This window comes from Corythoichthys intestinalis, chromosome 9, assembly GCF_030265065.1.
Source record: "Corythoichthys intestinalis isolate RoL2023-P3 chromosome 9, ASM3026506v1, whole genome shotgun sequence".
In the NCBI taxonomy this organism is placed as follows: domain Eukaryota; kingdom Metazoa; phylum Chordata; class Actinopteri; order Syngnathiformes; family Syngnathidae; genus Corythoichthys; species Corythoichthys intestinalis.
The window spans coordinates 38,923,416-38,943,827 of NC_080403.1; the positions used below are offsets into that span (position 1 = coordinate 38,923,416).

Below are 20,412 nucleotides of genomic sequence, written 5' to 3' on the forward strand. Positions count from 1 at the left end.
AAAGTAGGGTGACCATATTTTGATTTCTAAACAAAAAGGGGACACTCGGCCCAGCCTCGAGATACTTGAATTTTACTCGAAGTTCACTCAAAGGTGCCGATATCACTTTAATACATTTAAAGTGTTCCTCCTCCGTCTGGATAGAAAAATTCATTTTCATAAAAAAAAAAAAAAAAAATTCCATTTCCACTTAGGTTGTGGACAGGTGTCTTTTATACCGATAATGAGTTAAAACAGGTGCCATTAATACAGGTAACGAGTGGAAGAAGTTAGACCTTCAATCACTTAGCTTATAGTCTTATAGACACCCCCACCCCCATTCTCCTCTTTCACTGGCCAATTGGCCCCCACATGGTGTAAACCGGAAATACATCTCGCTGACGATAGCACCAGCATATTAGTAACTAGTTTAGATGTTCAATGTATTTCTTGTTGTTGTTTGTGTATGTGTTTCTTTTCTTTCTTCTCTTGTATTTCTTTTCTTCTGCCCCCCATAATCCCTTCCTGTTCGCTGCTTTGTCATAATAAAAAGGTATTTTGAAGGATCACAATGGGAGTATGTCAGACTCTCCATGTGAAACATTAAAACTGTTCAGATTCCGGGCACTTAGACTTCCATTCTCTGTGTCAAACAGCTGAACAAGACAGGTTAAAAAAAAAAAAAAAAAAAAAAAAAAAAAAAAAAAAAGAAGTTAGACCTCTTTGACAGCAAGAAATCTTTCTTGTTTGTAGGTGACCAAATACTTATTTTCCACTCTAAGTTGGAAATAAATTCTTTAAAAATCAAACAATGTGATTTTCTGTTTTTTCTTTCCACATTCTGTCTCTCATGGTTGAAGTTTACCCATGTTTACAATTACAGGCCTCTCTAATCTTTCAAGTAGGAGAACTTGCACATTGGTGGTTGACTAATTACTTATTTGGCCCACTGTATACATATTGATCGTTTAAAAAAAAAAAAAAAAAAAAAAAACATGTCACAGGCAGTACAGTACCTTAGCATTCCGTGCAAAGTGTCAGTCAATTTCAACACACGCTAATTGGTCCTGTGAAAATGAATGAAAACCTGACATTTTCATGGATTTATAAAACCCGTCCAGACGCCACAGACAGGATGTGAAAAGTGGACGTGTCCGGGCAAAAGAGGACGTTTGGTCACCCTAATTTAAAGCATATGCATAATCGTGTGTACAAAATTTGCTGTATTGCCTTTCCTTGGAAATCAAAATATGAAGTAAAAAAGACCGTGGCATTTTGTGACCTATCAATAGGGATGGGGTCTCATAATAATGCTGAACTAAAAATCATAGCACGGCGCTAGGTGCAAATATTACTGGGGTGTTGTTGCATAACAAGGTGTTTGTTGTTCCCTAACAAATGTTTACTAATTTTATCCAAATAATAAAGTTGAAGGAAAGCAGATTATTGCTGGTCTTGACCGGTCTCGGCAGAAAATCCGGCTCGCCGACAAGTCCAAGGCTGACATGAGACCAAGTAAAACAACAAGACCGCTCTTGATTTTTACAAAACGGGCTTTGAGATTCAAACAAAGACCAGTCTTCCTGTGACAAAACATTTTAGACAACAAGTTTAAATTGCTTGTCATCACCCAAGCATTGCCATTCAGTGATAATGAAAAGGAAGAGACTATTTGAATGCACTTCAGAGACAGTGGCTCAAGTGTTGCTCTTTCTTTCGCAGATGGACGCACAGGTGGGATCACAGGTGGGGAAAGAAGGGGGTAGAGCACTGCCAGTTTTGTTTGCTCGTACATTACTAGTGTGATGTTAGTGCAGCGTGTCCTCAAAACATCTGGACCATCCTCCACAGGCACGTCTATGAGAGAGCTCATGAATGAAGCTACACTGCACCCTCCTGGATGTTTATAGCACAGCAGAACAAAACAACTTAAACAGTAAATACACTTAAATTTACAGTCACTCTTTGTAAAAGTATAGACCCAACTTAAAACTTATTTTATTGTCCAACTCAGAAATACTGTACATCTATGGTGATTCCCAGACTTCAAAATTGTTTTTAGAAATTTCCTAATAGCCACAAATTGTGTCTCCACACTCAGCTACAATGATTGCAGAAAGCAAACCAAACAAAATATTATTGATTCTTGCTAGGCACAGACAGCTAATCAATGGATGCATATCCTCCCAACACAGGCTTCACAATGAGATCAATTTAAAAAAAGATTTTAAAAAAAGAAAGTCACCTGAAATGATTCTGAAGCATATCTCCATGTTGTGTAATGGTGGGGGCAAACGCTGTGAGAAATGTAATGTTTGTTATTAGCGTTTGAAACCAAGAGTCATTTCTGTAATTTTCTTAAATCTCAGTATCCAGCCATACTCTTTTACTCTTTGGCCTCACACCATGAACCGCCAGATGATTTATTGATCTGAACCGTCTCCAAAGAACCTGCATAATTGTTTCATCGCATCACCATTATCACCACATGATGAGTCGGGTGTCAGAAAGTTTGAAAAGTCCCTCAAGGGCAAATCTTCCAATACTATATTGAAAGGCACATGATTTTTCATACATTGCAGATCTATAAATGCTGCAGTTTTTTTATTGGTTCATTTTTCACATTGCCTTATGACTGACCTCAATTTGGTTCTTTCACCTTTATTTTTCTTCAACTTGTATCTCAGATTTAAAATGCCAACCATATTGCATTTGAAGAAACTTTTAAAATAAACTTTGCGAGACAAACTACAGTTAAAACTTTATTTGCATTCACACAGAATATGAACAAATACCATCAACTCAGCATCAGTTGCTCAAAGACCTTATTCTTGACGTGATAAAATTGCAATGAGCAAAGAAACTTTCAGTCTGAAATAGTTCTTGTCATAAGGCAAGAGTGCCTGTGACAGAAATAGCAAATGAGTGAGAACTTCTATATATAGGCAGCACTGTTAGGATGAAACTATGTCAGAGGTACACACAGAGGTTAATGTGTAAGCTACATGTCAAAGTCCACCGTTTGCATTAGTAGAAGGCAGACAGTTTCAAAAAAAAAAAAAAAAAAAAAAAAAAAAAGACATAGGGGAAAACATATCCATTTATGGAGGTAGCCTGGTCCAACTTCACTTTAGGAAAAATAATTCCTATTAAGAAAGTAAAACATAAAAATGAAACATGATTTCATGCAGTACACATCATAATAAATATATAAATTATATAAAATAAAAGTTAAAAAGGGATGACGTGCCAGGCTTTGTGTAGCCTTGGAAAATATTAGCTCTCAAGAGTTTCTGTAGCAGTTAAGGCCAAGCTGTCTGTGCTAGCAAATAAGCCAAGACAGTAAAATTAGAGCAATACATCAATCCATTCATTATCTGTACCACTTCTCCCCCCAAGGGTCGTGAGGTTGCCAGAGCCTATCCCATCTGATTCTGGGCAAGTGGCAGGGTACACACTGAACCGGTTACCAGTCAATCGCACTGCAAATATACACAAACAGCCCCGATTGAACCCTTGATCCCTACACTGTGAGGCAGATGCGCTACTAATGTCTGTCACTGTGTCGACTAGAGATATACAACTTGAGAAAAACAGATTATATTGAAGGATCCCCAGTGCATAATTCACAAAGACAAATAGAACCACTCCTAATTAGGTCATGATAGTTCTGTTTTAAAAGCAAACACAAAAAAAGTTCCATTTTCAGTCACAAAATGCACATTTAAAATGTTATGAGTCACTGCAAACTGAGCCTGAGAGAGGATTTACCTGAGAAAGAGTACCAAATGTTGCGCACAATTGTAACTAAAAAAAAAAAATGTGAGCCTTCAAAAGTTACCGTATGTCTATGTTCAACAACGCAAAATCGAAGCACACTGCATTACAACAAACTTCTTAAAACAAAAGGTGCAATTACATTTGCAGTTAAAATTGTTCAATTTTTAAATTATATGTTAAAATGTATAAAGCTTACAGAGGGTGCATCCTTTTTGACCGTTGACGTTTAAATTATAAAAACATTTAACCCCCATGGTTGCTAACCGTCTTATGCTATTGTTTAGCCACAACTGGATTCTTTTCCTTATTACTATTCGTCCTTCACACGAAACAAATGTTGTTTAATCCATCTGTAGGTGACTGGGAGATTAATTTTTGATTCATTGATGATTTTACGACACTGTTCGGGTGTGCGTTGGTCCTCATGGGAAACGCTGTCTTCCTTAAGACAAACCACTACCGCTTTTGGCCACCGGCGTCGCTAAAACCAACCAAAACTGAGAAGCTTGTTGCTTTAATTAATCAGTACTAAATATTAAAGGTGTGAAAAATTTCCGATTCTTAATTCGTGATTCGGCCGTGGAAAATTCGAGAACGATTCACAAACATCCAAATTCTGATTATTGAAATATGCCAAGTAAAGCGGAACTAAAACACAGTCAGCGCGGTCTTCTGGACATAATGAAGAACGGACCGAGCATAAACATTATGCTCAACTCACGGTTCTGGCTCAATTCATGCCGCCAGATAAAAAAACAATAATACCTGACTGTGGCCGACAGCCGCAGCAAACTACGCCCACATAATGCTATGGTAGATATCACATGTAGAAAGAACTCGATAGGCAGTCAATAATCGATTTATAATCGAATCGAATCGGAGCCTCGGAATCGTAATCGAATCGTTAGGTGCCCAAAGAGTCCCAGCTCTACTCGGCGTTGTTAGCACATGTATAGAAAACTAGATGCGAAATGACAGACTCACCGGCTTTAGTAAACAGCCGCCATTTTAAAGCAGTAGACTTCTCTGGAAGGCTGTTGTAGCGAACATTCCAAGCAAACCTAATTAAATTTTTATCTAAAATACTTCTAAAGTGGCAAAATCTTGACTTGAATCTACAGTGGGGCAAATAAATATTTAGTCAACCACTAATAGTGCAAGTTCTCCCACTTGAAAATATTAGAAAGGCCTGTAATTGTCAACATGGGTAAACCTCAACCATGAGAGACAGAATGTGGAAAAACACCCAGAAAATCACATTGTTTGATTTTTAAAGAATTTAATTGCAAATCATGGTGGAAAATAAGTATTTGGTCAATACCAAAAGTTCATCCCAATACTTTGTTATGTGCCCTTTGTTGGCAATAACAGAGGCCAAACGTTTTCTGTAACTCTTCTCAAGCTTTTCACACACTGTTGCTGGTATTTTGGCCCATTCCTCCATGCAGATCTCCTCTAGAGCAGGGATGTTTTGGGACTGTCGTTGGGCAACACGGACTTTCAACTCCCTCCACAGATTTTCTATGGGGTTGAGATCTGGAGATCTGGAGACTGGCTAGGCCACTCCAGGACCTTGAAATGCTTCTGACGAAGCCACTCCTTTGTTGCCCTCGATGTGTGTTTGGGATCATTGTCATGCTGAAAGGCCCAGCCACGTCGCATCTTCAATGCCCTTGCTGACGGAAGGAGATTTTCACTCAAAATCTCTCGATACATGGCCCCATTCATTCTTTCCTTTACACAGATCAGTCGTCCTGGTACCTTTGCAGAAAAACAGCCCCAAAGCATGATGTTTCCACCTTCATGCTTCACAGTGGGTATGGTGCAATTCAATATTCTTTTTCCTCCAAACACGAGAACCTGTGTTTCTACCAAAAAGTTCTATTTTGGTTTCATCTAACCATAACACATTCTCCCAGTCCTCTTCTGGATCATCCAAATGCTCTCTAGCCAACCACAGACGGGCCTGGACGTGTAATGGCTTCAGCAGGGGGACACGTCTGGCACTGCGGGATTTGAGTCCCTGGCGGCGCATTGTGTTACTGATAGTAGCCTTTGTTACTGTGGTCCCAGCTCTCTGTAGGTCATTCACTAGGTCCCCCCGTGTGGTTCTGGGATTTTTGCTCACCGTTCTTGTTATCATTTTGACGCCACGGGGTGAGGAGGGAGTTCAAAGTATGTGTTGCCCAACGACAGCCCCAAAACATCACTGCTCTAGAGGAGATCTGCATGGAGGAATGGGCCAAAATACCAGCAACAGTGTGTGAAAAGCTTGTGAAGAGTTACAGAAAACGTTTGGCCTCCGTTATTGCCAACAAAGGGTACATGACAAAGTATTGAGATGAACTTTTGGTATTGACAAAATACTTATTTTACGCCATGATTTGCAAATAAATTCTTTAAAAAAAATCAAACAATGTGATTTTCTGTTTTTTTTTGTTGTTTTTTTTTTCCACGTTCTGTATCTCATGGTTGAGGTTTATCCATGTTGACAATTACAGGCCTCTCTAATATTTTCAAGTGGGAAAACTTGCACAATTGGTAGTTGACTAAATATTTTTTTGCCCCACTGTATCTTTAAATGATGAAACAGTTTAAAACTTTCATATGTCGAAAGTAGACGGAAGGGAAATTATGGAATAACGGGAACAATTATAACAACTTTAACAGTTGATTCACAACATTAATTGAATGTAGTTCAAAGCTGCTGATACAGAATGGGGACTTGAGTATTTTATTTACCGTTTTGAACGGTTAACTTGATACTGAAATAGTCGTTTATTTAAGCCTGAGAGGATTTTTGTACATTTTTTTTTTTTTTACTAATGTACAAAACATTAAAAGCAGCTAATAGCTGGGGGGGGGGGCGCAACAATAATCGATTTATAATCAAATCGTAGCCACTGAATCGTAATCGAATCGTTAGGTGCCCCAAGATTCCCACCTCTACTAAGTATATAAATGGAGTTTGTTCTTGTTACATGTTACATAGCACACTACTGCAAGTTTACAAACTACAAGGATCGGGGGTTTAAATTTTTCAAATGCAAGTGGATATCCGGTAGTCGACTATGAAAAGCAAAATATGTTCCAGAAACCTTATCTAATCCATGCACATAATGGCACTCTATCTTATTTTCAAGTTCATCACTGCAGTTTTGCCTCTCATTCACATTCAGTATGCTTTCTTTTGAAAATATACTGTATTGGCATGCACTACGATGAATAGTTATCTTCCTATCTTTCACTCAAAGTGGCTGAAAAAGGCTCTTGGGTGTAAATTTAATGAAATTTTAATTCAGATTTGTTACACCACAAGTCTGAAGACTTGAAACTTTGACGATCCCAAAAAATGTCAGAATTTCTTTCATTAAGTTGTTAACTTGCCAAGCGTTGACTTCTTTTTACACCCAAACAAAGTAAGCAATTTCATCCAGATCTACAGGATAATCTGTGAGGTGCAGTGGCTCTTTGATATCAAACCTCTCCCCTTTATAGCTTTTCCAGCGACCAGCTGGGAGGTAAATATCCCGCTCTTGCTTTCCGGGCTCTAAAACAGGAGCTACCATGAGATCGTCTCCTATCAGGAACTGAGAGTCTATTTTATAGGCAGTCTCGTCACCTGTGGCAATCCACCATAAGGGTCGTATAATTGGGTCTCCGGTGTCCAGCACCTCACCAGCAAGCTCCAAGACACGTGGCGCCACGATACTCTGATGTAGAGCCGTGTATTTGCGAGCAATCTCCACAACTTCGTTGTCATAGGTCCATGGCGGGATAGAAAACTGCATGGAGGGCATGAACGCAGACAGCTCGAGCCAGCGGATGTAGAGTTCTCGGTCTGGTAATGCCTGATTTCCATCAGTGCGGTTCAGATAGGCATTTCCTCCAATCATGTCAGGTAGAATGAACTGATAACCCAGAATGCTGATGGTAAGCACAGTGGGGATAAGGGATTTGAGTCCCAACTCATAGCCCCACACAGAGTCCCTATCGATAGGCCTGAAGAAGCATGATATGTTCTGAGATTGATAACCGCTACGTAGCTCTGCTCTGTCATTGTAGGGAATGGCCATCTCTGTGTAGCGTCTTGTGAAAAAACTTGGATCTCGAATGGGTGTTCTGGTGCTAAATTTCCAAGGTAAGTAGTTGGTCTCGCCGGCATCAAACTTGAAAGAAGACACGCCATATCTGGAGCGAAGGGAACGGAGCTGGGAAGCATACCAATCACGAGCGTCTGGGTTTGTGAAGTCCACAATTCCACCAATGCCATTCCACCAGCGGACTAAAGCTGGCAGCTGTCCTGTAGGCTCCCGGACAAACAGGCCCCTCTCAACACAAGTATGGAAGTTCTCCGAGTTGTAGTTCACAAAAGGGTGAATCCAGAGGGACACGAGAAATCCATCTGACTTGAGCTTTTGAAACATGGCTGAGGCGTTGGGGAATTTCATTGGGTCAAATTCAAATTCTCCATAGCGGGGTGTGTAACGGTCATCTAGCTCCAGGTGGCTGCAGTTAAAGTTATACTTCCGAATGTTAGCAGCATATGTCAGAAGTTTTTCTTGATCAATGTCTGTCTTATGATGTGCCCAGGTGGACCAGATTGGGTGCTGAAACATGGCTTTGGCAGGAACTTTGTTTGGTTTGTTAAAGTATCGACGGACCATATACTTGTGGATAGATGTCACATCCGAGCCAACACATACTCTGTAGCTAAGTTCAGCACATGGAGCCTCTCCTGGGTTTGGCTTGAAGGGACTGTCGTTGTACCTTGCTTGGAAGTACATGGTCTTTTCCGTGTCATTCCAACCCAAGTGGAAGGGTACAGAATTATTAATTTTGATTGCCGTGGCATTAGAAGAAAGCCAATAGCTCTCCAAGATTCCTCCAAACTCGTTCCGATTGGAGTAGATGTCACTTGTTACGAAGGGTTTGGGAGACTGTTGTCCAGAGATGGAAATAGGCCAATGCTGAATCGCTGACACCGCACCACCGTACCAGTGGGCAAACTTGTAAGTCATTGCGTGTGCGACAGAAATGTCGGGAACCAGCTCCTCCCAACGCACACGGTAGCACTGCACTGTGTCTTTGGGACGTACTGTCTCAATGAAAAAGTTAAGGCTTCTATCAGTAGTGCGTGAACAGCTGAGAAGCTCTCCTTCTTTGGTGCAAGAGTCCAAATCCAATGTCCCTGACCTGCCAACATGTAAACATATTTGAGGGTTATACGAGGCAGTATGTTCTCAAGTTCTTTAACAATGGCACGATGTTCAACACAAGTACAATCAAAGAAATTTGGCAGATGGATGTCACCCCGTGTCAAAAGCATCTGTTAAAATTCTTGACTTCGAACACATCGAACAGCACCACAATTCTCCCCGCGCCCGGTAGCGAAAGTGATTGGCTACAGTAAAAAAACAAAACAACACCTGCCAAATCAATCATATTCGTCATACATGAAGGCTGCTGTAGCGAGAGTTAGCTTTTAACATCATTGCTGTCAGAAGCACAATGGAAAAGCAAAAGAAAAAAATATATATTTTGACAACCACCCTGCCCTGAGCGGTGCAAAATGGCAAGCCCTTGTCTAAAAAAGTGAAGCAGGATGAACTGGCGAAATCATCCGATTGATCAGAACACATCTCTTGACAGAAATGACGGCGTGGTTTCAAAGGGAAAAAAAAAAAACATGGCCACAACATGACGAGGAGAAAACTTGAAAAATATGTGGAAAAAAAAGGCGTGAAAGTCAACAAAGATCCCGAAGAAGGTCGCCCACCACGCTTCCCCCAGCGAAATGTGACATATTCAAGTAGTATTAATAATTGTTAGGGATGTACCGATCACATATTTTTTTGCACCCGAGTCGCCTGATTTTGAGAATCTGCCGATACAAAGTCCCGATCCAATACCAAAAAAAAAAAAAAAAAAAAAAAAATTGCTTCTTGTGCTACGTTGTTGGTGCCAAGGTTTGTTAAATCGACACATAAGAAACCTCAAAATGTGGGCTTCCCCATTATTTTTTTTTACGTATGCTTGATGGATTTATCAAGCAGTATGGCCCTGCAATGCTCGGGTGAAAAAGTGAAAATTGGCATTTTCTATGCTATTTGTTTTTAGTTTTGAAATAACTTTCCAGACTAAATGGAGGCCTACAGAGATCAAACCCATCTAAGAACACTCCCAGACACATAAAGAAGAACTGTGTAAAATTTTGTCAAAATCTGCCGGGCTGTTTCGGCGTCCATACAACACAAACACAGTCGCCTCAATTAAGATTAAGATATTAAGCCACCGAGACATTACAATCTTAAGAGATGTATCTTTTGCCAAAAAGATGGCGGTGCCGCCTCCACAATGAAGTCGCATTTTCTATGCTAATATTTGGAGCTTCAAATTAATTTTCTGCACTAAATGGAAGCCTGCAGAGATCAAACCATGTAAGAACACTCCCAGACACATCAAGTACAACTCTGTAAAATTTTGTCCAAAATCCACCCAGCCGTTTTGGTGTCCATAGGGAACGAACACACACACAAAGTTACATTTACGTATATATGGTATAAGTATAGATTAGTCAACTGTTGCCTTTAAAGACCTTTGCGATCTTTTGATGATTTAGGGTTATAGAAATTAACTTGACAATTTCAATTACCAGGAAAACATGCTAATGTAAAAATATGACACATACCTACTGTGGGGCAAATAGGTATTTAGTAAACCAATTGTGCAAGTTCTCCTACTGGAAAATATTAGAGGCCTGTAATTGTCAACATGGGTAAACCTCAACGATGAGAGACAGAATGTGGAGAAGAAAAAAAAAAAAAAAAAAACACCTCACATTGTTTTGATTTTTAAAGTATTTATTTCCAAATTAGAGTGGAAAATAAGTATTTGGTCACCTACAAAAAACCAAGATTTCTGGCTGTCAAAGAGGTCTAACTTCTTCTAACGAGGCTCCACTCGTTACCTGTATTAATGGCACCTGTTTTCACAAATTATCGCTATAAAAGACACCTGTCCACAACATCAATCAGTCACACTCCAGACTCCACTATGGCCAAGACCAAAGAGCTGTCGAAGGACACCAGGGACAAAATTGTAGACCTGCACCAGGCTGGGAAGACTGAATCTGCAATAGGTAAAACGCTTGAGGTAAAGAAATTGACTGTGGGAGCAATTATTAGAAAATTGAAGACATACAAGACCACTGATAATCTCCCTCGATCTTGGGCTCCATATAAGATCTCAACCCGTGGAGTCAAAATGATAACAAGAACGGTAAGCAAAAATCCCAGAACCACACAGGGGGACCTAGTGAATGACCTACAGAGAGCTGGCACCACAGTAACAAAGGCTACTATCAGTAACACAATGTGCCGCCAGGGACTCAAATCCTGTACTGCCAGACGTGTCCCCCTGCTGAGGAACGTACACGTCCAGGCCCGACTGTGGTTCGCTTGAGAGCATTTGGAGAGCCAGAAGAGGACTGGGATAATGTGTTATGGTCAGATGAAACCAAAATAGAACTTTTTGGTAGAAACACAAGTTCTCTTGTTTGGAGGAGAAAGAATACTGAATTGCATCCGAAGAACACCATACCCACTGTGAAGCATGGGGGTGGAAACATCATGCTTTGGGGCTGTTTTTCTGCAAAGGGACCAGGACGACTGATTTGTGTAAAGGACAGAATGAATGGGGCCATGTATCGAGAGATTTTGAGTGAAAATCTCCTTCCATCAGCAAGGGAATTGAAGATGAGACGTGGCTGGGTCTTTCAGCATGACAATGATCCCAAACACACAGCCAGGGCAACAAAGGAGTGGCTTCATAAGAAGCATTTCAAGGTCCTGGAGTGGCCTAGCCAGTCTCCAGATCTCAACCCCATAGAATATCTGTGGAGGGAGTTGAAAGTCCGTGTTGACCAACAACAGCCCCAAAACATCACTGCTCTAGAGGAGATCTGCATGGAGGAATGGGCCAAAATACCAGCAACAGTGAGTGAAAAGCTTGTGAAGAGTAACAGGAAACGTTTGGCCTCCGTTATTGCCAACAAAGGGTACATAACAAAGTATTGAGATGAACTTTTGGTATTTGCAAATAAACTCCTTTAAAATCAAACAATGTGATTTTCTGGGGGTTTTTCCACATTCTGTCTCTCATGGTTGAGGTTTACCCATGTTGAGAATTACAGGCCTCTCTAATATTTTCAAGTAGGAGAATTTGCACAATTGGTGGTTTACTAAATACTTATTTGCCCCACTGTAGGTATATTTCATATTTTTACATTAGCATGTTTTCCTGGTAATTGAAATTGTCAAGTTAATTTCTATAAGCCTAAATCATCAAAAGTGGGATAACTTGCACAATTAATGGTTGACTAAACATTATTTGCCCCACTGTAAGTTGACCAAAAGCTACTCACCTAAAATCCATTCTGAAAACAATGGCTCCTCCCTGGTTGCGAATGATATAGCCATCTTTATTTAGATCCAGCAGCTGAGTTTTCAGCAGCTCAGCTTTTCGGAGCGAGGCTATGTAATAAGACCATGCAGATACTGCTGCAATCACCAGTACCAGGCCAAGTACTCCTGCTCCTACTAACGGTCTGGTGTCCTTGCTGTGCTTCTGCTTGGGGATAACATCTGTTATTGTGCCACCGGCTCCCCCGGGTACAACCTGGTACATGACTTGTGCTGTTCACTGGACAAATCCCTGGCTTAGCACTCAATAGATCATGGAATTGTCCTCAAGGAATCCTCTCTGTTGCTCTCCGGTCCAGTTGTCTGTCATTAAAGAGAGATTTGTTGTGAGCTCTACAGTTATTGTGACACTTACAGAATGATTTTTATGATTTAAAAAAACCATTCATTTGTACTGCACATCACTTTTCAAATACAGACATTAAATAAATATGGACACATTCATTTTTGCAACATGTTTCTCCATATATGCACAGTACCATATTTGTCACTGTACTGATAAATCAAATGATTCCACAGCAGTCCCTTCTTAAATGAATAAGGTAGAGTTTCCCTGCTGAATGTTAAACATACTAGTTGAACTTCAGTCTTTTTTTTTTATGTGAGAAAGTTGAGGGGGAAAAGGCGGATTTTGGCCCTAAGAGCTGTGCCAGTCGAAGGGTGCAGTGGCAAGCATACTAAACCTTTTGTTTGCTTCATCAAGCAAAACAAAGCCAAGCTGGAGTAAACTGACTGCTTTTGGCGAGTTTAAAAACTTGGAAAATACAAAATAATAGACACATCTGCATTTTCAGAGCACAGTTAGAGGCCATTAACTGGGGATTATGAAACTCATCAGATTAAAGGTAAACCAGTGCTGTCTAATTCTCCAAACTATTAATTACCAATAGAACTGACTGATTCTGTGTTCAACCAACCTCAGTATGGATTTCCCCCCAAGCAACACAAGTGATAAGATAAAGCTAGCATTAATTAACTTAGCAGTGAAAGCTGGCTCCTCTCCAGGTGCCCTTTTAAGGCACGAAAAAGTGAAGGGTGTAAGGTATAAAATACCACAAATTGTGTGGTTTTGGTCATTTTTGTTTAGCTCAGTGCCCAATTACAGTTACAGCTCGTACCAGATTTCTGAGAAATAGCTGATATCAGTCATATACGTATACATGTACTGAACACCTACACAACTTGCATGTAAATGTACACAAAATGCAAGTAAACACCACACAAGTTACAAGATAGAGCAGTGATAATGAAGAAAAAAAATAATTAGATAATAAAATAACAATTATGATAACACGTCATTTAGATAGCATAGACATATTTGTTAACATTGTGCAGATCCAGTATTTCAGTCATATCATGTTACTTATGTCAGACATATACAGTATATCCCAATAGCGTTACCTTGAAAGTATTGTAGTTACGCTACTGATGACCTTATTTTAAAGCAATCCAGTTACTGTACTGAATGCCTGATTTAAAAGTGATTAAATTAGATGCTTTATCAGTTACACTCGGCACAAGACAAGAACCCCATTTCACATAAAACTGATAGCCTGTTTTGCCAATACTTTAATGGAAGCTCATTTTAACATAAATCCTGACTAAGAAAGACTTGTTTTACCTCACTTACTGTAAACATTTTTTTTTATTATTATTATTATTTAAACCAAACTAAACACTCAGGTTACATGTTTAATAACTGTAAATTGCCAGGCATACAAGTCACAAAGTCCTTATAGTGAATATAGATGTGGAGATGGTTCAGTTACAGTATGTTCTTGGACTGCTTTGCACAAGGTGTCTTGAATCTGCAGGTATGTAACTGAAACAAGTAATTATGTCTAATTCTAATAATAATAATTGTATTATTATTATTATTATTATTATTAAAGATGTCCCATCCAATCACGTCATTTTCAAAGTATCGGAATCGGCAAAAAAATATCGGACATGCCTTTTTTTAATATATATATTTTTTAAATTTAAATCGTTTTCTAATTGTATTTAACGTTACAGACAAAATGTCTTACACTCATCCAGAGTAGTTTTGGCTTAAAGTAGGGCTATCAAATTTATTGCGATTACGGCAGTAATTAATTTTTTTTTAATTAATCACGTTAAATAATTAACGCCTGCGCTGCACGACCCACCCACGCATTGTCATGTTCAATCTATAAAGACACCGTTTTACCTTTAGATAGCGCTGAAAGGCAGCGTACAATGAGTAGAGAGAATTTTGACAGCCTTTGGAGCCATTTTTTATGAGGCTAAAGCCTTACAATACCTCTCTCAGCAATTAAAAATAACGTGAGAGGCAATGTGGGGAAGAAAGGTAGTAGTTGATCATTTTCTTAACACTCTATGTTCTTTCCCAACGCAGAGAAGATATATCAATTGGTGCCCCTACGCACAGTCATGGTTGCACGTCCCATCATGCATTTGGGCAGAAGTTAAATGGCTGCAGTATCATTTACTGAAAGCTCAACAAATACACTAGCTGGCAATATTTAGTCACAATATACAAAGTCACATTTATCCTTTAAGAATTACAAGTCTTTCTATCCGTGGATCCCCCTCACAGAAAGAAATAATGTAAATGCCATCTTGAGGATTTATTGTCATAATAAACAAATACAGTACTTATGTACTGTATGTTGAATGTATATATTCGTCCGAGTTTTATTCATTTTTTTTCTTAATGCATTGCCAAAATGTATATGATCAGGAAAAATTATCAGGAATGATTGGAAATGAATCGGGAGCAAAAAAAAAAAAAAGCAATCAGATCGGGAAATATCGGGATCGGCAGATACTCAAACTAAAACGATCGGGATCGGATCGGGAGCAAAAAAACATGATCGGAACAACCCTAATTATTATTATTAGGGCTGCAGCTATCGATTATTTAGGTAATCGATTAATCTATTGATCAGTCAGTCCAAATAATCGAGTTATCGGATTGCAAACATTTAATGCCTTGGAGAAATTTTAGGAGAAGTAAAACGTACGAAACAAGTATTTATGCTTGCATTAATTTTGGCTTGCTTAGATTGCGCTTTCAAAAGAGCATTAATTGCGACTACAAAATAAAATTCCTTGAGTGTTTCTTCAAACTATGCAGGATTGCACTTCATTTCACCAGAGTAATAAATGCACTTAAAAATAAATTAAAATACTGTACTTGAGTTTAGCCTCAAACGGTATGAAAAAAAAAAAAAAAAAACAAGGATCTGAGTACAACAAAAGAACTTGCGTAGCACAAGTCTAGCTTAAATGCTATAAAATTCTAACTTTTTTTTTTCCAAAGCTCTTAACAAATCGTTCAAACACACATTCTCACAAAAGGCTGCTAAATAAACTAAATTACAAATTCATTAAAAATAAATAAATAAATAAAAATTTTAAAAAGTAATAATTATAAACATATTAGCTTAAACAAAAACCTACAACTTTTGGTCGGTCTTAACAGGGGGCAGCTGGATTAATCAATGTTAGACGAGTTATGTCATATTGACTATTGCCCCTAAAGGGCAGTGTATCTACCCAAATCAATAAAGTAAATGCAACACTTTCAAAACAAATCATTACAACACCACTCTAATTAACGAATCTTCAAAGCAGCAAAATTTTGTTTGAAGATTTTTTTCTAATTGAATTACTCGAGTTAGTCGATTAATCATTGCAGCACTAATTAATTATTACTATAGTTGTTGTTAAAATGATTAGGTTTTTATAAGAGCGTTACTGTATTGGCCCGAATATAAGACGCTGTTTTTTGCATTAAAATGAGACTGAAAAAGTGGGGGTCGTCTTATATTCGCGGTCTAGACGTTATACCCATTCACGACGCTAGATGGCGCCAGATATCATTAAAGCGATGTTCTGTCATGACAGATCTCAGCTACTCTCAAGTTTAACCAGTTTACATTATTTCATTGCAAAGTTTTTTCTTATTCAGATTTGTTTCAAGACTCCAGTTACAGTAAGACTTCACTTTGATGGTTAATGCAATTATTGCAATTTTGTTGTTTTATCACAATAGATTGATTTATTTACATTTCAAAAACCAGAAGCCATTCATTTATGAATGTGATTGCACTTTAGTTTACATATTTAAATGTTCAGATATTAAGATTTGAATGAGGTAAAATAACATGCTTTTTTCTCTCAAATATATTGTTATAATCATTTGTTTCAGATGTACTGTAAATATTTCCTGTATAAAAATTAATTTGGTGTTCAAAAAGTCTTTTTTCAAACTTGAGTCTTCAAAAAGAGGGGGTCGTCTTATAATCAGGGCCGTCTTATGTTGGGGCCAATACAGTATTTTTGTTTTTCTAATAATTGCTTGGACCACAAAAAAGCAATGCCTAATTTTCATTAGTTACTTTTTAACATTGGTAGCTTTGTGAGTTTCAAGTTATTTTGCGTTTCCAGTCATAATTGTGTTATTAGTCAACAGATTGTTCCAACAGTATTTTCCAAGTGTACATGTGCATGTGTAACATGGTATTCTAAAAATGTTTTGATAAGAAATAGCATGAAAAGCTGTTACAGTGCATGAATGCTGTAGTGTGCAAAATCACATAGCCAATTATGTGTATTATGTGGAAATATTCTAAGCATTTTCGCTGTCACGTAAATCCAGTCGTTCATTTGGGGGTTTCATTGATCAGTCATTGTGTTTAATGATTTTCTCAATATTGTCTTAAACATTGCTCAGCCAGCAAACTGAAAATAGCTGTCAATCAAAGATTAATTCACTTAAAAGTAGACGTGATGTCAGATTTGGCTTTAGAGAGCCACTGAAACCACTGGCATAAGCGGATTTTAAGGGGGGGGGGCAGAAAAGTGTCATTGGATGTAATTGACTTTCCTATACATATATAAAAGTTGTAAAGCAATAAAACTGCAACAAAAATGAATGAAATGAAAAATATTTTTATAATGGCTCAAAATTATTTTCCGAACAGATCATGTGACTAGCAACTTAGAGGGTCATTTGCTTTGCATATAATAAATTTTAAAAATTAGGGGAGGGCAATTTTATTTTTCAAATGATTTTTTTCTTTGATTGAAAATATTTTTTTGAAGCAACTTTTTTGGGATTAAATGATTTAGACACAAGTGTCCTACTCATAATATGGCCCAAACACAAAAAGGATTGCTTCAATCAATGAAAACTTTTTCAATGAAAAATTAAGTGTTCAAATGCATATTTTTCAATCTCAAGTACTTTTTCGCATTCAAAAACTTTGTCCATGATTGACATTTTCTTGTTTGATTGAAGTAATTTTTTATTTTGAAAATATATTTTTTTGAAGCAACTTAGTTTTTGATTGAATAATAAAGACAAAATTGTTCTAGCCAAAATATGGGCCAAAAAGCTTTCACGTGTTTTTTTTTTTTTTTTTTTTTTTAGTTTCAAATTTATTTTTGCATTCAAACACTTTTTTTTTTTTTTTTTTTTTTGATTAAAGTGACTTTTTGGGGGGTTGAAAATATATTTTTTTATTGAAACAACTTTTTTTTGATTGAATAATAGAGACACAAATCTACCTCCATATAGCTCCGCCCAGCAGATAAAATTTTTGACTGGGGTAACTACATTGGCACGACACCGGCGGGCGTACCCTATTTAATGGATGACGATCTTGGCGAAAAGTATTGCCTAAGCAGCCTGATTTAGAATTCCCCTCAAGAATGACGGGAAACAAAAAATGCTCATTGTCAACTTATTACTATAAATATTCCTGTAAGGTAATTTTATTGCTGACACTGCGTTTCGGGGTCATCAACATGTTGTGCCCCCCACTGCCCCAAAAGTCAAACTCCGCCTATGACCACTGGTCATAAAGCATGACTTTGCATGAGCTGCTATGATTTTGCACAGACAACATTCGAAGTACCCTTCTTGATTTTGCAATTGAATATTATTTCCAAAACTAATGCATCATTGTCATTCGTACTGGTAAGTCAATTACATTGACGAGAAATGTTTGTCCGCCTCTTTGTCTGAGAAAAATCAGGATCGACATTCCCATCGACTGTGACACTAACAACAAACACAAACATGCTGATGGAATCATAACACAAACTTGACCAAAATAACGAGAGGGACACGATAACGCATACGTCATCGGTTATTTTAAAACCGCTTGTAATTAAAACAGGATATACTGTACATATCGAAAAATTCGATACATTGACTAGAGTAGCCTACATGTACGACCTCTCTTAATGCAATTAGTCTCATTTGTGTGTGCGTGTTTTGAGGGCAATGTGCCAAACTTAACGGAGCCGAAATAACACTGAATCTCATGCAAGTAGCCTCCCACAATTCTAGCGCTTAGACAAACATTAAATAAGTCATAATTAAAGATTTTGCTCCTACCGAAACGTGAAGAAACAACCGGGGTCGACTTGCTTTGCCACGCACTCGAAGTCACAGTAAAGAAAACACACACGCATGCACTCCGAGAAAAGTTTCAAGACATGTTGCGAATCCGCCTTGTCTACGCATTGACTCATGGGAGTTGGAGTCCACCACATTTCAAATATTCTTTTTTAAACTAATAGCAATAATAAGACCCTCGTGAGGAATAAGCGGCATGGAAAATGAATGAATGAATGAATTTTGAAAGTAGTCAAATAAAAATAATAATTTAGTTTTAAATACTTTGGATTTTTTAAAGATTAGTAAGAATCCATTGTGAATTTGGAATTGTATATTTTTAAACTTGTATTTATTTATTGGACTATATATGGAGGGAGATTTGTGTTTTTATTATTAAATTTAAAAAAAAAAAAAAGGGTGCTTTAATCAAAATATTTATTTTCAATCAAAGAAAAAGTTATTTCAATCAAAAAAATGTGTTAGAATGCAAAAATAAATTTGAAACTAAAAAAAATGTATTTGGAACCTATTTTTTTTTTTATTGAATTTTTTTTTTTTTAATTTAAGTCAAGTTTTTTTTTTTTTTTTTTTTTATTGAAACAACTTTTTTTGATTGACGTAATGTAGTTTTGCGTTTGGACCACATTTTGGCTAGGGCATTTGTGTCTTTATTATTCAATCAAAAATAAGTTGCTTCAGACAAAAAATATATATTTTTTCAAAAGAAAAATCACTTCAATCAAAAATTTTAAAAAATCAATCGTAGAAAAAAGTTTTTGAATGTGAATAATTATTTGAGACTCAGAAATTCGCATTTGAACACTTCATTTTTCATTGAAACTGTTTTCTTCTTTTGAAGCAATCTTTTTTGTGTTTTGAGCCATATTATGGGTTGGACATTTGTGTCTAAATCAATCAATCCTGATAAAAGTTGGTTCAATCAATACAAAAAAAAAAACTATTTTTAATCAAAGAAAAAATTCACTTGCAAAAATATATATTTTTTTAATATTTGTTATTTCAAATATGTATTTTTTTATTGAAGTGTCACTTTTTTGAAAAGCAAAAAGTTTTAAACTTTTTTTTTTTTTTTTAAGTGGAAAAAGTTTTGGACGCACTTTATTTTAAGTGGAAAAAGTTTTGAAGGCTCTTTTTTCGATTGAGTCATCTTGACACAAAGATCCACCTTCAACGCTACTTCCGACATGTTTGAGTGGCAGGTGCTACGCCAATGGCATAAAAGTATGAAGCAAGAATAATGACCACCACGGCTCCGTCCAGCCACCGGACTCTGCTCGAGTCCAAGATTAAAATAGGGCACCAGCACGGGGGTGCGACATCAGGATCTCACCGGAGTGACCAATTGCGAATTTCTATGTCTCAAATAATTTTTCACATTCAAAAACTTTTTTTCTACGATTTTTTTTAAATTTATTTTTGATTGAAGTGATTTTTCTTTTGAAAAAATATATATTTTAGTTTGAAGCAACTTATTTTTTTGATTGAATAATAAAGACACAAATGTCCTAGCCAAAATGTGGTCCATATGCAAAACTACATTACGTCAATCAAAAAAGTTGTTTCAATTTAAAAAAAAAAAAAAAAACTTGACTTAAATAAAAAAAAAAGATTCAATCAAAAAAAATAGGTTCCAAATACATTTTTTTGAGTTTCAAATTTATTTTTGCATTCAAACACGTTTTTTTTTTTTTTTTTTTTTTTTACTTGAAGTGACTTTTTCTTTGATTGAAAATAAATATTTTGATTGAGCCA

The 20,412-nt window shown here is 37.2% G+C and overlaps 1 protein-coding gene across 1 annotated transcript; it reads right to left on the bottom strand.

Annotated features, from left to right (window-relative positions):
* Positions 1-6,281: 6,281 nt before the first annotated feature.
* On the bottom strand, positions 6,282-18,866 carry myorg (myogenesis regulating glycosidase (putative)). Its single transcript, XM_057846133.1, has 3 exons — positions 18,637-18,866; positions 12,185-12,545; positions 6,282-8,955 (listed from the first exon to the last, which is right to left on the bottom strand). The coding sequence occupies exons 2-3, from the start codon at positions 12,445-12,447 to the stop codon at positions 7,164-7,166; spliced, it is 2,055 nt and encodes a 684-aa protein (XP_057702116.1). The 5' UTR covers positions 12,448-12,545; positions 18,637-18,866; the 3' UTR covers positions 6,282-7,163.
* Between the last annotated feature and the right edge of the window lie 1,546 nt (positions 18,867-20,412).

Bases quoted from the DNA above. Each gene is read 5' to 3' on its own strand.
- myorg (XM_057846133.1), bottom strand. From the start codon at position 12,447: ATGTACCAGGTTGTACCCGGGGGAGCCGGTGGCACAATAACAGATGTT. The intron at 8,956-12,184 runs GTGAGTAGCTTT...ACATGTTGGCAG, and splicing joins GTTTTCAGAATGGATTTTAG to GTCAGGGACATTGGATTTGG.